The 14336-nt window shown below is 46.5% G+C and overlaps 1 protein-coding gene across 5 annotated transcripts in view; it reads right to left on the reverse strand.

The window, feature by feature from the left end:
* The window catches only part of XPNPEP1 (X-prolyl aminopeptidase 1), a 51418-nt gene continuing 38840 nt past the window's right edge, over positions 1759-14336 (reverse strand). For all 5 annotated transcript variants that reach the window (XM_003133180.6, XM_005671446.3, XM_021073189.1 and 2 more), the window contains 9 exons: positions 13324-13382; positions 13113-13190; positions 10903-10974; positions 9186-9246; positions 7649-7718; positions 6647-6820; positions 5828-5904; positions 4597-4695; positions 1759-2317 (listed from right to left, as the gene is read on the reverse strand). In XM_003133180.6, coding sequence (XP_003133228.3) covers positions 2189-2317; positions 4597-4695; positions 5828-5904; positions 6647-6820; positions 7649-7718; positions 9186-9246; positions 10903-10974; positions 13113-13190; positions 13324-13382 — 819 coding nt within the window. In that variant the 3' untranslated portion in view covers positions 1759-2188. The remainder of the gene's footprint in view (positions 2318-4596; positions 4696-5827; positions 5905-6646; positions 6821-7648; positions 7719-9185; positions 9247-10902; positions 10975-13112; positions 13191-13323; positions 13383-14336) is intronic.

Raw genomic sequence — 14336 nt, forward strand, 5'->3', positions numbered from 1 at the left:
CAGCACCAGGAAACTCTGCTTCTTGGGCTTGAGCCAGTTAAATGAAACTTTGCTCTGAGCCTGCCTTGGGAAGTGACAGGCTTAACAGTCTGGTGAACAAACAGTGGAGTTGCCGTCACACTTGACTTACAGTCTGTTTGAACTCCAAAATCAGCTGCAATTCACGGCTCCCATTTCCTGAGAAAGAGGAAGATTCAGGATGTCACAGAGGAGATGACAGTCTGGGTCCTAAGGGGAGGGCCTCCTGCTTTTAGAGGTGATGGATGAGAAATGTGACTAATAAGCACTATTATTTGAAAAGTCCAAGTCCAATCTTATGGGACATAGTAGAAATATGAGCAAAGGTGAACCAAAGGCATTCCAGAATTGATCTTTGGTGGGTCAGAATACGTTCTGTTATTGTGAGGCACTGCTTCCATGTCATCCTGGTCTTGTTACAAATATAACCTGAGAACTCGCCATCAGTCATGCTTCCTCCCACACAGCAAGTTGGAATCAATAATCCTTGGGAGGAAAGAAGGCAGGAGGATGGCAGAAATGTTGATAAGTCTGTTTTTAGGTGCTTGGTCAGTTTAGACTCACCCTATCGGTAAATTTTTTTTTTGCCAACACCCCGGTTCTGAATGGTAAATATAGTTCATTTTCTGCTCCCCAGATGGAAAGCGTAATGGCCCTTGCCAACCATGCTTTGGTGAAAGGCTAAAGTATGCTTACTCATCTTCACTGCCATTCAAATCAAAGATGTGGTTTCAGAGTCAATGAGACTGGCTTTCAAAAGAACACAGCCATAAATAGAATTGTCTATACCCATTAATAGCTGGATCTATACATACCAATATGGAAAAATAACTTGGATATATTTTGCCAAGTTAAAAAAGGAAATTGCATATATAGAGAATAGCCCAATGTCTGTGTGTGTGATGTGTGTGTATGTGCATCTGTGTGCATAAATATTCCTTTATCCATTCCATATATTACTGAATACAAAGAAAGAAACTGGTGAAAATGTTTAGCAAAGAGTGGTTTTATCTGCAGGGTATGACTTAGGTTGGGTTCCTAAAGAGGAAGACCCTAAGACAAGGATCTGCATGTAAATGGTTTAATGGGACATGGCTCCAGGAAACACTGGTGGGAGAAAGGGAAAATAAGACAGAAGAGAAGGAAGAAGACAAAAGGTGTGCTATTGAACTGGTTCCCACAGTGAGCAAGGAAGCCTCAATCCCCATCAGAAACCCCAGGAGACAGTGTAGACCACGCCTCAGACATCCCAGCCAAGGGATGGAGAGTCGGTTTTCTCCCACCTGACCATGAAGGTCTGAGGCCTCAGGGGCATTAGCTCTGCCAGCCCTTCAGGTCGCCCCATGTGTGCAAGTCCAGAGAGAGCTGTAGGACAGGGAGTGGCAGGCACCTGCCAAAGACCACTGTTTACAAGTAATGAAACAATGAGACATCCACAACATCTACTCTAAGGCAGATCATGGAAGACTGTCACTTGCAGTGTGATTTGTGTGTGTGTGTGTGTGTGTCAATGGCATATTTCAAAATCAGGGAAAAAAAAACTGATAGTAAAAATATTCAACAAAATATTAGGTTTTCTAGAGGAAAAAAAAAATAAAAGGAGGCTTAAAATTAAGTCAGAAAGTATGCAGGGAGGCCTGGGGTCTCTCCTCAAAGGGTCCTTGCACCAGAAAACATGCCCTGGAAAGGAGCCCGCCTCACACACAAGTCAGACAGTGCTGGGAGGAGCGAGACGGTGGAGACAAAGCCCATTCTGACATTTTATTCACTGATGATAAATACAGTCTCGTGCACAGGAAGGTGGCCATGAATGATGTACTAGCACCGGAACGTGGCGGTCGCAGACCGCTCACTGCTTCGCCATCGCCAAACACTGGATCCCCCGCGGCTGCTCAGGGCATCGCCCCTGATCCGAGCACTGGGCTTTGTGGGGAATCCTCCTCTGGGGCAGCAATTTATTCTTTGCTAGTTCTCAACAATTTAAAAAAAAATCATAAAAGATCAAGTGTTTGCAAGAAAATATCAAAGAGGATAAGAAGATTTTCAGTTCTTCTTAGAGTCTAAAAGTAAAAAGGGGAGGTAAGGAAGGAGACAAAAGGGGGAAGATGTTGGGGGTGTGCCAGGCTTCTTCCTTTCCCCAGAGCGTTTTTTAAAAAAAATCAGGGAGATATTAATGCTGTTTGGAGATGGGCTGTGTCTCTCTGATGAGCCACTCGAGCGCTTCCTGGCGGCCCTGTTTTTGCAGTTCCTTCCCGATTACATCCCTACAGGTCAGATGGTAGTTGTTGAGCCAGTCACACTGCAACAGAGAAGAAAGAGGAAACTTCAGTAAAGGCTGCCTGGAGAGCAGCAAGGCCCATGTGCTGAGGCACAGGAGCAGAAAACCCTTTCTCCCTGCTCAGGGACAAGTGACTTCCTTGTGTTCTACTTCCCTGGAAACAGATGGGTTGAGGCCACATGGCCTATGGTAAGAATGCTCCCAGAACAGTCTGGAGTGACTGGGGGTGTGTGGGGCAGGGGGCAGCCTCAGCGGCCACAACAATACCCCAAAAGCCCTGGCAACCTGCAGTTCCCACAGTCACAGCCAACCAAAGTCCTCTGCTGCCACCTGGTGAAAAGTTGATGGGAATGCAGACCCAACCCCAAAACTGTAAAGTTTCTAAGATAGTCTATTTGGAAGGTGATACAGTCAGTGCACTGACTGGTATTTTAAAAGCCCAGTGGACAGAATCTTGATCTTGTTGTGTGATATGACTATGCCTTACTACAGAATGAAGCCCCAGATTTACTGAGTGATATATATATTTACTGAGTGGGAAAAGAAGCCTTTTACTAAAAGAGAGAAACATACTCTGCTTGGTATATTAAATACTGTCCTCTACTTGTTATTTGTGGAAACCTGCTAATGACCCCAAGGCAAGAAGATATTATCTGTCCTATAAAACCGAATTGGCTAAAAGAACAGTTCAGTGATTTGGGTATGTAAGGTACAGTAATAACACTGGACCAGACAAAGGCCACCAGTCCCTGTCCACTGTCATGGGGTGGACTGTGAGACACAGGTTAACAAAACTTTCTCCCTTCCTACTTAATCTTCCTCATGCACTATTTCCCTGAATAAAGTGGAATGTGTCGCATGGGAGAAATGCCTCCTGACTGGCACTCATCCTGTGGACAGCAAAGACAACGGGACCTAGAATTACTTGGCAGAAACCAGAGCCTTGGGCTTCCCAAGTGTGCCAAGTGACTTACTAGTGGAGTCCCTTGCTAACACCCTGGACGCTGTGCCCAAGGGCCACTGGAAGAGATCGGTTCCTTGGGGCACAGGGCTTTCAGCCAGGTGGCGCCCAGGTTCACTGCTGTGTTCTCACTCCCTGTCACCTAAGCCACTGCTGAAGTTCAGAGGAGTCCAGGACCACAGGAGAGACTCTTCCTGCTGAGGAGACACACCTGACACTGTGCTACTGACAGGCCGCTTCCTCTTCTGAATCCACACACTGAAGAAAGCAGCATCAGCAGGGCCTCTTTGGGTCCTGTGAGCGGGAATGATTGGCTGACAAGGGCACTGATGGTCAAGGAGAGGTGCCCAGGTACGGAAGGAATCGAAACAGAAAGCAGATGAGCTTCCTATCACCATCTGTGAGCTGGACAAGGCAGAAGAGGGTGCTTCTGCCTGGAAGAACCAACTTCCCTCTAGCACCAAGCATGCGGCCCAAGGGGCTCCATGAGGACACCTTTTTGCCTCAAGAGGCATGAAGGCCCCTGGGGTGAGGCCAGTAACAGAAACGTCTTATTCCTAGAGTAACCCCCACACTTGTCCTGCCTTTGGCTCCCGCTAGTCATTTGCTTGTTGCCGGACTTCTGTCCACCTGCCTTGCTATGAAATGTGTGTTCTTCTGGCTTCTGGCTTCCTGGCTTGGGAACTCTTCTGTCCATGAATCAGGCCTGACCACTTCACATCTGAAGGAGGGGGTGGTGCTGTTTCTGGCCCCCTGTTTTGGCCCTCGTCCCTGCTCTGATCTTGATCACTGTCTGATTCCTCCTGTCTTCCTCCAGGTTCCTGACTCTGCCACTTCGCCTGGCCTCAGGAGCCTGGGGACCCACACTAGTATCTGAAGGGGTTTCGAGACTCTGTGACCCATGAGCTTGACAAGTGAGCACAACAGTGAAGGGTTTCACAGCCCAGCGGGACCACCTCTCGGTCTGGGTGAAAACCAGGCATGTGATAGATTTTACTTCCCATTTCCTTCATGTTCCATGCGATGTGAGGAAACAACCTGGCACGTGCAATAGCCACCAGGTCCCACCAGCCGTCTGGAAGGGAAGACACACGGCCCGTATTTGCTAAACACGCATCAAGGCAGCTATGGCCCCTGCCCTCCTGGAAAGCAAAGTACACTATTCCCACCCACAAAACTACAGCCCACAACGGCAGGGAGAGCAGGCCAATCTCAGCCTAGAGACCCAAAAACACAGGAAAGGGACCTACAGTCCTCAGAAGACATGGGATTTTCACTCAAGTGGCCTAGACTCCACCCCACACACACCCTTCTGCCTCCCCCGAGACTCCCTCATTACCTCTTTGTCTGTAAGGGAATCCACGTCTATCATTTTGGTCTGTATGGGAACCAAAGTTAGAGGTTCAAAGGTCAGGCTTCCCCGGTTATTAAAGTTATACTGTGGGAGAAAGAAGGAAACAGAAGCTTTTACTCCTCTTTACCACAATGAGCCACCATGAGGTCATTCCCACCAGACAGGACTGTCCCTCAGAGCCAAGTGTGACTAGGAATCGAGAAGTGGTTAGTGGGTCCCCATCTGTAACAGACAGAAGCCACAATAAACACAGTGGATGCCACTTTCCATGAGCTGCTCCGCTGTGCAAACCACAGCCCATGGCAGCGGGAAAAGCCAGGCTGAGAGCGCTGGAGGCTCCTTCCCGGCAATAGATCCAGCCCGTCTGCTGTGATGCAGAGGAGGCAGGTGGGGGCGTCTGGAAGCAGGGACAGCTCTGGGTTTAGTTCTCAAGACTCCGCTAAGCTCTAAGTCCCCCAGCAGATTCCATGCGACCTGGCCTAACCCAGCCAGGCCCATCAAGTGACGTTTAACAGGTCTGTCCAGGGCATGTGGCCTGGGAGAGCCGGGGCACACAGAGCAGGCAGGTCTCTGTTCCCGGCAGGGCTTGCGGGAGTGAGGGGAGAGGCCGCTCTCTTCCTGCAGGCTAAGGAAACCACTTCCCACCGACCGTTCCACTTCCAAAATCAGCCATGGAGAGGCGCAAACAGGCCTTCCAGGTAAAGCCTAGCACCTAAAGGCTGCAGTCTCTTAGTAATGTGATGGGGAGAGGGCACCACACCTGCCTTATCACTCCTCTGCAGGGCCAGACCCAGGGGATAACTCAGGCTTCCCCAGCTTTACCTGATAAAAATCACCTGGGCGCTTGTTAAAAATAGTTTCCAGGCCCTAGCCCTGGAGATTAAGTGTCTGGAAGGAGGCTTTACACAAACATCCCCCACAGCAAAGGGGCCTTCATGACAAGAAGCTGCCTCCAGTAAACACAGAGGCCTGAGGAACATCAAGCAGGGGTCTGCCTAGGGCTCTCTGAGGTCTGGCTCAGGATCCCAGGTCACAAAGGATTTTCTTCCTGACTTTGAAGAGGAGAATGAATTCCAGGAAAGGCCTCAATATCAGGGGAAGGAAGCTCCATTTTGGCCACAGAATGGCATACTCTTTGTTCTAAGGACAAAAGTCTTCATCTTCCCCATCAAGGAACGAAGGAATTTTAAAAATAAATAACTACATAATTACTCACCTTGGTCTTCACAGGAACCACCAGGACAACATTCTCAATGCGAATTCCAAAAGCCCCATCTTCGTAATACCCTGGCTCTGAAAGAAACCAAGACCCCAGGTGAGAAGCAGCCCATGATGAAGATAAGCACTTTTTGGAGACGCTTTTGTTCCTGGGATGACAGCGCCTGTCCCAAGGAGAAGAGAAACAGGAAGAGCCACTCAATTAGGGACAAGAGCCCTGAGACACTTCTTCCCAGGTGGCTTTTAACAGGCACTTGAGGTACAGAGAGAGCAAGGCTCGGAAGTTTCTGAAACAGGGGATCCACCAAATAAATTACAGGGCATATCTATCCATAAGACATAACGATGCAAGCGTTAAAATACATTCACAGATTTAATGGGAAACGGCAATATCTGTTAAGTATGGATGCAGAATATAGACCATATGACCAGTATAATCTGAATGATTTTAAAAAAAGCTACGCACATATATAAACAACCAGAAGCTAATAGATCGAAATATTAAGCCGTGTTTCCCCCAGGTGGCTGGGTCACAAATGACTTTCATTTTCTTTTTTTTTGTTGTTGTTGTTGTTATAATGGTTTTATTTTATTCATTTTCTTCTTCATACCATTCTATAGTTTCATGTTTTCTACAATGAATATTTATCACTTTTATAAACATAAAAGGTGGTTGTTTGTTGTTGTTTGAGTAAAAAGTGACAGGAACGGGAAAGTAGATTCAACTTACTCTATAATAATTCAAATATTAGAAACAACAAAGAGCTTTCAAAAAGCCAGAGGATCCACGCGCACCCTCTGGGTGAGAGAGACCTACCATCGGTGACAATCATGCCCGCCTCCAAGGGCTCATCGGAGAATGTTTTATAACTGATGCCACAAGGACCCTCGTGAACATTCAGAAAAGACCCGACCCCGTGTCCTGTTCCGTGCAGATAATCCAGGCCAGAATCCCACAAAGCAGAGCGGGCAAAGGAGTCCAGAAGGTGGCCTGGAAGATATAAAGAACCACTTGACGATATTTATACAGTAGTTTTCAACTTGAGAAGCACTTTAGAGATTAGATTTGTTATGTTTGGCTCCAGAAGGTGAAACAGAAACCAGTGGGTAAAAGTCCCTGGAGGACTCAGGTTTCAGTGCAACACAAAGAACTTTCTAACAATCAGAGCTCCTGAGGAGGGCAGCTCCCCACCAGTCCGAGCTCAGTGTGAAGCTGGAGGACGCTGGTGAGGGACGGTCAGCGGTGGCAGCTAAGGGCTGCGTTAGGTGCCCGGGACATTCCCTTCCCAGTGCCGGGACCCCACAGCTTCAGAATTACAAAGGTGAGATTCCAGCCAGACTGCAGGCAGGCCTGACAGGTGAGGAAATGTGCCTGGGAGGTGAGTGCCGGCCCAATGCCCGGGACAAGCCCCACCCACCAGTCTTCAGGCAAAAAGGGGTAAATCCGAAGTCAGGTTCCCAGAAAAATTAATCCCAACAAAGGTCCTGAAAGGAGGCACTGGCCCAGCACAGAAGGACAGACAAGAGGCTGCGCCAACTTCCACGGGGGCCCTGGGACCTTCATGCCCTGCTGCCCCCACACGGGCCACCCAACACCAACAATGGTCAGGAGGTGGGGACACAGCTGACCCTCACCCGGTCCTAAGCCTGGCTCCCTGGAGGTCCTCTCAGCTCAGTCCGTGCAGCACCCCACTTGCCCTGGCTGGGCCTGAAGTAGGCTGGGGGCTGGTGAGAGAAGGACGGTTCTTCCACTCAGACTTACACATGGCTGATGGCTGCACAAGAAAAAGGCTGCCATATGCAGGAAGGGACCACCTACCTTTGGTCCCGGTCGGGAAAACGGCAGCGCTCACAGCTATGTGGCCCTTGAGGACATATGTGAAGCATTCCTGCCAAAGAAAACCCAGGGGGCATGTTCAGAACAAATCCTGTCCTTTCCTGGGAGTTCAGAAAACCTTGCCTCGTTGTATCAATACCACAGAGAAAAATCAGAGGAAAAATGGAAAAAATCTGGCAGGGGAAAAATAACTTGGCCTCGGGACCAATTTTCCAGAAAATCTTGAAATTAGATTTAGTAAAAGAACTGTCCAAGAGATGACCCCACCAGCCCTTCCCTGACATTCTGAATTATTCTGCCATCTGAGCCCCAGGAAGGCTGGGGCAAAGTAATAAAAAGTACCGGTGACACTAGTAAGGTAACACTTACTGAGCCTCTCCTCTGGCCGGCCATTGCTACTCAGCCCTGCACACTTAATCCCACACTTCTTGATGGAGGCACTCCTGTCCTCACTTTACAGAGGTGAAGTAGGCAGCCTGCCACATTGCAGAGTTCATAAGTGGTACCATCTGGCCTTGGAGCCGGGCAGTCCTGCTTCAACTTCTGTGCTCCTCACCACCAACTATACTCAAACGTTAGTCCCTACTGCCTAGACAAGAAAAGTGCTGTTTGGAAGGGTAGTGGCTTGCCAGTAGGGTGCAGAGTCAGAACTAAACCCAACACTGTTCAGTCTCGTCTGAGGCTCTTTCTACAGCATAAGACAAGTCACACCAAAGGTATCTGGACCCAAGGTCAAACCCTTCTAAGGTGCTGGTGCCTACAAGTGAACAATGCAAGGGACCAACACCAGGAAACCTGCCCTGCGGCACCCACACAGCCCTCCTCCCTAGACAAGGAGCTTCCCGGAAAAACGAGCACTCAGAGATTCAACCAATATCTGCCAAGCAGTGACTATGATCCAGGAAACTGCTGGGCTCACAGAACCTTCACAGCCAGCCTTGGAGGCAAGCAGTTTTCTCCCTATTTTTATGGATGGTCTAAGTGCTACATTCAAGGTCATGGAGCGGGTAAACAGCAGAGAGGGTACGAAGCCCAGTCTCCAGGCGCCTGGTACACACCCCTCTACCTTACAGCTGTCTCCTCTTTTCCATGCCAGACAGACCACAAACTGAGCCGTGTATATTATTTCAGAGGGTTCCTAGAGAGTTGAACCTATAAATAGGAACACTGAACTTGAAAATAGAAGGGGGGTAGCTTTCAAAATCAAACCTAGACACTGTTGGTTAAAAAAACATATATTTCACAACTCTACTCCCAACCCCAAAGACATTTCCTGACTCAAGAGCAGGCCAAAGCTGTTTAAACTTGAATCTGAGCCACTTTGACCTCAGCAGACAGAAAGCTTTTAAAATCTCTCCAATGATTAATTAAATGGACATCATAAAGCAGATAAGCCTGACTCCACAGTAAATGAGCTATTTTATTGTCCCACATATAATTTTTACTTATTTATACAATCGCTTTTCGCAAGCAAGAACTGTCAGAGAAAGTAGAGAGGGCCTCTCGAGTTTTCTCTTACCTTCTCATATGCCGTAGGGGTTCCAAAATGCATGGTACGAGTCACATCTGTTGTTCCATCCCTTTCCAAAAGAAAGGACAAATTAATTTTCACTCGAAATAAGCTTTTGCTCAAATAGACAGGTGAGGATGTGGAGAAGTTAGAACCCTCATGCACTGCTGGTGGACACGGAAAATAGTGCAGCCACTCTGGAAAACAGTTGGCAGTTCCTTAAAAGGTTAAACATGGAATTACCCTGTGACCTAGCAATTCCACTCCTAGGTAAACCCCCAAGGGAACAGAAAACATGTTCACAGTAGCATTTTTGTTCATAATATCCAAAACATGAAATAATCTGAATGCCCATCAATGACAAATAAACAAAATGTAGTATATACATACACTGAAATATTACTCAACAATAAAAAAGGAATGAAGTACTGATACACACTATAATAAGGAAAAATCCAGAAGAATCAGACTAAGTGACAGAAGCTAGACATTGAGGCCACATGTTATTAACCCAATTATATGAAATGTCCAAAACAGGCAAATCCATGCAGACAGAAGGTAAACTAGTGGCTCCCTGAGTAGAAGAAATGAGAAGTGACTGCTAACAGGAATGGTGTCTCTTTTAACGGGTGATGAAAATATTCTAATATTGATTGTGGTGAGAACTGCACAACTCTGAGAATAAACTAAAAACCATTAATTGCACACTTTAAGTTGCATGGTTTGTGAATTATGTTTCAATAAAGTCATTATAAAAAATAAAATGAAACAGAGTGAATGCCAGGATGGCCCGTATAGTGGGAGTGAACTCAGCCCTGGCACGCACGCACACACACACACTCTTGGTCTACGATGTGAGGACTGTTTCATGAAAGACACCGTCTCTGGGGGTATGAATGAGAAGGAGGTGGACAAAGGGATGGAGAGCAATTTACTGGCCCCTAAAAACACTCAAGTGCATCTTTTAGAACATGCAAATCTACCCCCTGACACAGAAAGGATAGCTTCTAGAATCCTGCTAACATGTAGAAGTGAACCAAAATGTCACCACTAACCAAGCAACCCCAATACTCTGAGCCACAAGGCTAGGTTGTAGCTTCCACATACTTGGCTGAGCTCATTTAAAAATAAGGTTCTCCATCAGCCAAAGTCCCAGCTGCAGGGACTGAGGAGAACAGGTGAAAAGGCCTTGCTCGTGCTCTCTTAAGGCAGACGACACCAATGCCAGCTCCTCCTCCTGGGGTCCACATCGAGACCCAGCCTAATCGTGGGTTCTCTGACAAACTATCCTAGATGATGACTGCGAAAGCAGTGAGGCATGAAGAAGGGGATTCAGAATTCATAGGCAACCCTTTTTTCTCATGCATTCATTCAAAATTCTCATGCCTCACTTCATGGCTCTGGAGCCACTGCAAGTCCAGAGAGCTGGCAGACAGTTTGTGGGCTGGATCAGAAGACTTCCCAATGGTCCAGAAAGCTTACTTTTTTATTTATTGAGTATTTAACAGCTTCCAACCAAGGCCTAAACATTTCTATCAAACAGTCTTTTGGGGAACAGAGCTACAACCAGGCTATTTCAACTAGGGGTGAAAAAAAGGACAAGACTTGAGAACAATTCTGTTAATGCCGCACAGAATGAGATGACCGGCTGGAGCCTGGCTTGTCCAGCCACTCAAGTGCCTTGATTCAGCGGAGTCAAGATCTCTGGCAGCCCTGATTCACTTACTTGTACTGTGCACCCGAGTCAATGAGGTACACCTCATCCAGCGACAAGGTCCTATTCGTCTCAGGGACTGGCCTAAGAAGGTAATCAAAAATTAGTTATTCCACAAATGTAAACACTTCCTGAATCCAGGAAGAAGGAATACAACTGTTCTTTGTATTAGTCTCACAACTTAGGTAAGTCCAAAATTACATCAAAATTAAGTTACCCAAAAGGTTAATTATTTCAACTAGTATTAACCTTCTACTAGTCAGTCCCAGTCAACCTATCTCTCCACTAGATAAAGAGCTCAGGAGAAGGAAGAATAACATAGTTATGTCTACCTCCATTTGTTTCTGGGACAAGTGTTCATGAGATAAATTGTAAAAGCTACAAAAATATTAATCAATAGAAGCAATGGGACCAAGCTGGGAAATGGGGAGAGCACAGCCTGGAGTCACTTGTCTTTTACTGGGTAGGGGTCCAGGCCCCTGCCTCAGCCTCCACTACCCTCCCTTAGTCTTAACTCCACCAGGAGCCTCCCCACTGGCTTCTCAATTTGGTAGAAAAACTAAAGGCGTTTTTGCTGGGGAAAGGGATGGATCGTGATGCTCTTACGCTGGAGCAATTTTTCAAATCAACATGAGGTATTTTTAAGTGATCTGATTTCCGGGTGCCTCTTTCCCAGACACTAGGCTGCCCTAAGAAAAGTTAAAAGGGGAGTTCCCGTCGTGGCGCAGTGGTTAACGAATCCGACTAGGAACCATGAGGTTGCGGGTTCGGTCCCTGCGCTTGCTCAGTGGGTTAACGATCTGGCGTTGCCATGAGCTGTGGTGTAGGTTGCAGACGCGGCTCGGATCCCGCGTTGCTGTGGCTCTGGCGTAGGCGGGAGACTACAGCTCCGATTGGACCCCTAGCCTGGGAACCTCCATATGCCGCGGGAGCGGCCCAAGAAATAGCAAAAAGACAAAAAAAAAAAAAAAAAAAAAAAAAAAAAAAAAAAAAAAAAAGAAAAGTTAAAAGGGAGTCGAGCATTCCGAGTGTCTGCCCTGCAGGAGACAGGGGGCCTCAGAGAGCTTCTCCTTCATGTCTAGGCAGCAAGGGAGCTAGTGGGCACTCAAGTCCAATGATTGAAAATGAACCAAAGGTGGGCCCAGCTTCAGCACCCTGCCTCTCAACAGGCTTCCAAGAGCCATAACGAAGAAACACCAAAGGAGAAGCAAAATTCTCCTGTCCTGGTCTGAAATTATTTAAGGTGTTAATTACATGCAAAATTCTAGGAATAGTATCCAAGCAGGAAATTCATCACCTGAGTTAAATATAACACAAAAACTGACTTCCTTTTGGTATTTTAATATTAGAACAGAAGCATTCATGTGAAAGAACCGTACATTCCCATATGTGACTGTCTCCCACATAACAGCTTCAAAATTTGCCCTAAGACTAAAAACTCTAAAAGCAATTATTAAAAAGCAGGGCCCAAGTATAGCACAGTGAGACAGAGCAAGTGTTCCTTCCCTGCGCACATCACAGATGGGAAGCGAAGAACTCAAGATGCCCCACAGAAGGCAAAACCATTTGAGCCAGGTGAAGCTAGAGCTGCAGCCCAGGGGACGCCAAGTCCCCTTTCCCACAGGTCCACAGGCAGATCTAGCAGTCCTAGACTCATCAGTTCCCCTCCTGCCTCACAGCGGGGGGACGCTCGGCTCTGTGGGCTCCTGGGCTCTCACAGGTCATGTGATAAAAACCCCCACAGGCTGAGGAAAGAGAGAGTACAGATTATCTCCTTAACCATAAAAGGTGCTCCACAAGCTAATGATAAGATTTTCTGGTGCGGAGGTGATGGAGCTCACAGGACGTTTGGACTAATTCATCAAGAAGGCTGCCGCTGTCAGAAGGGAAAAACACTAAAAATTCTAATTATTAAGATCCAGGGATTATGAATACAGATAGTGCAGCCTCAGAAGGAAAGAGAGACAACCCATTGACTGCATCATGGAGAATGTCAGTGCCAAACACCTAAGCTTAAGAGGCGGCTCCCAAAAGGCAGAGGCTTGGGACTTTAGAGGAAATGAGAGAAAACAAGATTTCATTCTTTCCCAAATAAGAACAATCTCAACAGACACACGGAGGTGGGCACTGGGGCCTCTGGTAAAACAATGTCTCTCCCCTGCTCAGGCTCCTGTGCAGAAGCAGCAGCAAAGCCAGGCAGCGTGCTCCTCCGCATGCCTTACGCGTAGTGAATGATGGCGCCGTTGGGTCCCGTACTGGAAATTGTTGGGAAGCTCAGGTCCACAAAGTCAGCCTGCTGCCTGGAACAGAAAGACACACAGAGCAGAGGGGCTTAAAGATTTTTATTGTGCCAAGAAACAGGGCCCTCCCAGGTTCATTTAACCTGCCAAGGAAGTGAGCACAGGTTCGTGGGGTCCCCAAACTGGCCCTTACCTGCGGAATTCCTCAGCTTTGTCAGCAGCTGAGATCTCCGTCACGCCACCTTTGGGCACCTACAAGGAAGTGGCTTATAAACCATCGGGGTGTGATAAATTCATGTGTCTCTTACATATTATAGGGCGTGCATTAAAAACTTATTTTTCCTCAATTCCCATGTCCCTATTCCCAGCAATCTACAGGACACAGTTTATGTCTCATCTTTAACAAGGAGGGGATTTCCAAAGGCTCTAATCTAAAGTTGAAGGATTTCTACCCATTTATTTTTCACAAAACCATTTTGCCTCAGTATGATATCCTGAAACTTTCCAAAACTTTATACACCTAAATTTAAAAATTCAAAAGTATCCCACCCAGGATATCATTTTAAGAAAGTGATCCTAAATAAGTAAAAAAGATAGGTGCAAACATATTATTACAGGGTTTTTGATAAGGGCAAACAGTTAACAACAATCTAGACATTTGAAAATAGGAGAAATGAGTAAATAAATCAATCTAACCACCAAACATAGTCTCCATTTAGATCATTTTTTTAAGACCTCAAAGCATATGGAAAATGCTCACACTATGATACTAAATGACTAAAATAAACAAAATACAAAATTGTAGCTGTACAGTGAGAGATGTAAAAATAATTTATATTGAAAAAAATAATATACAAAGATGAACAATAGCCAGAGGGGAAAAAGCTGTTACACTGGAGGGAATAGGGGTGATAATTCTCTTTTTCCAATTTAAGCTACTTTTAAAGAGTTGTTTAGATAATATTGAAAGGGAACATGATATTGTTTAATAAGAGAACAAAAAAATCACTTTCGTGTCAACTACAAGGAGTGAAAGGGAAAGAAACCAAGGAGTCAGTTTAATATAAAAAGTTTTATGGGAGTTCCTGTTGTGGCACAGTGGAGGTAAGTCTGACTAGGAACAATTAGATTGCAGGTTGGATCCCTGACCTCACTCAGTGGGTTGGGAATCTGCTGTTGCCGTGGGCTGTGGTGTAGGTTGCGGAC

This window comes from Sus scrofa, chromosome 14, assembly GCF_000003025.6.
Source record: "Sus scrofa isolate TJ Tabasco breed Duroc chromosome 14, Sscrofa11.1, whole genome shotgun sequence".
Lineage (NCBI taxonomy): Eukaryota > Metazoa > Chordata > Mammalia > Artiodactyla > Suidae > Sus > Sus scrofa.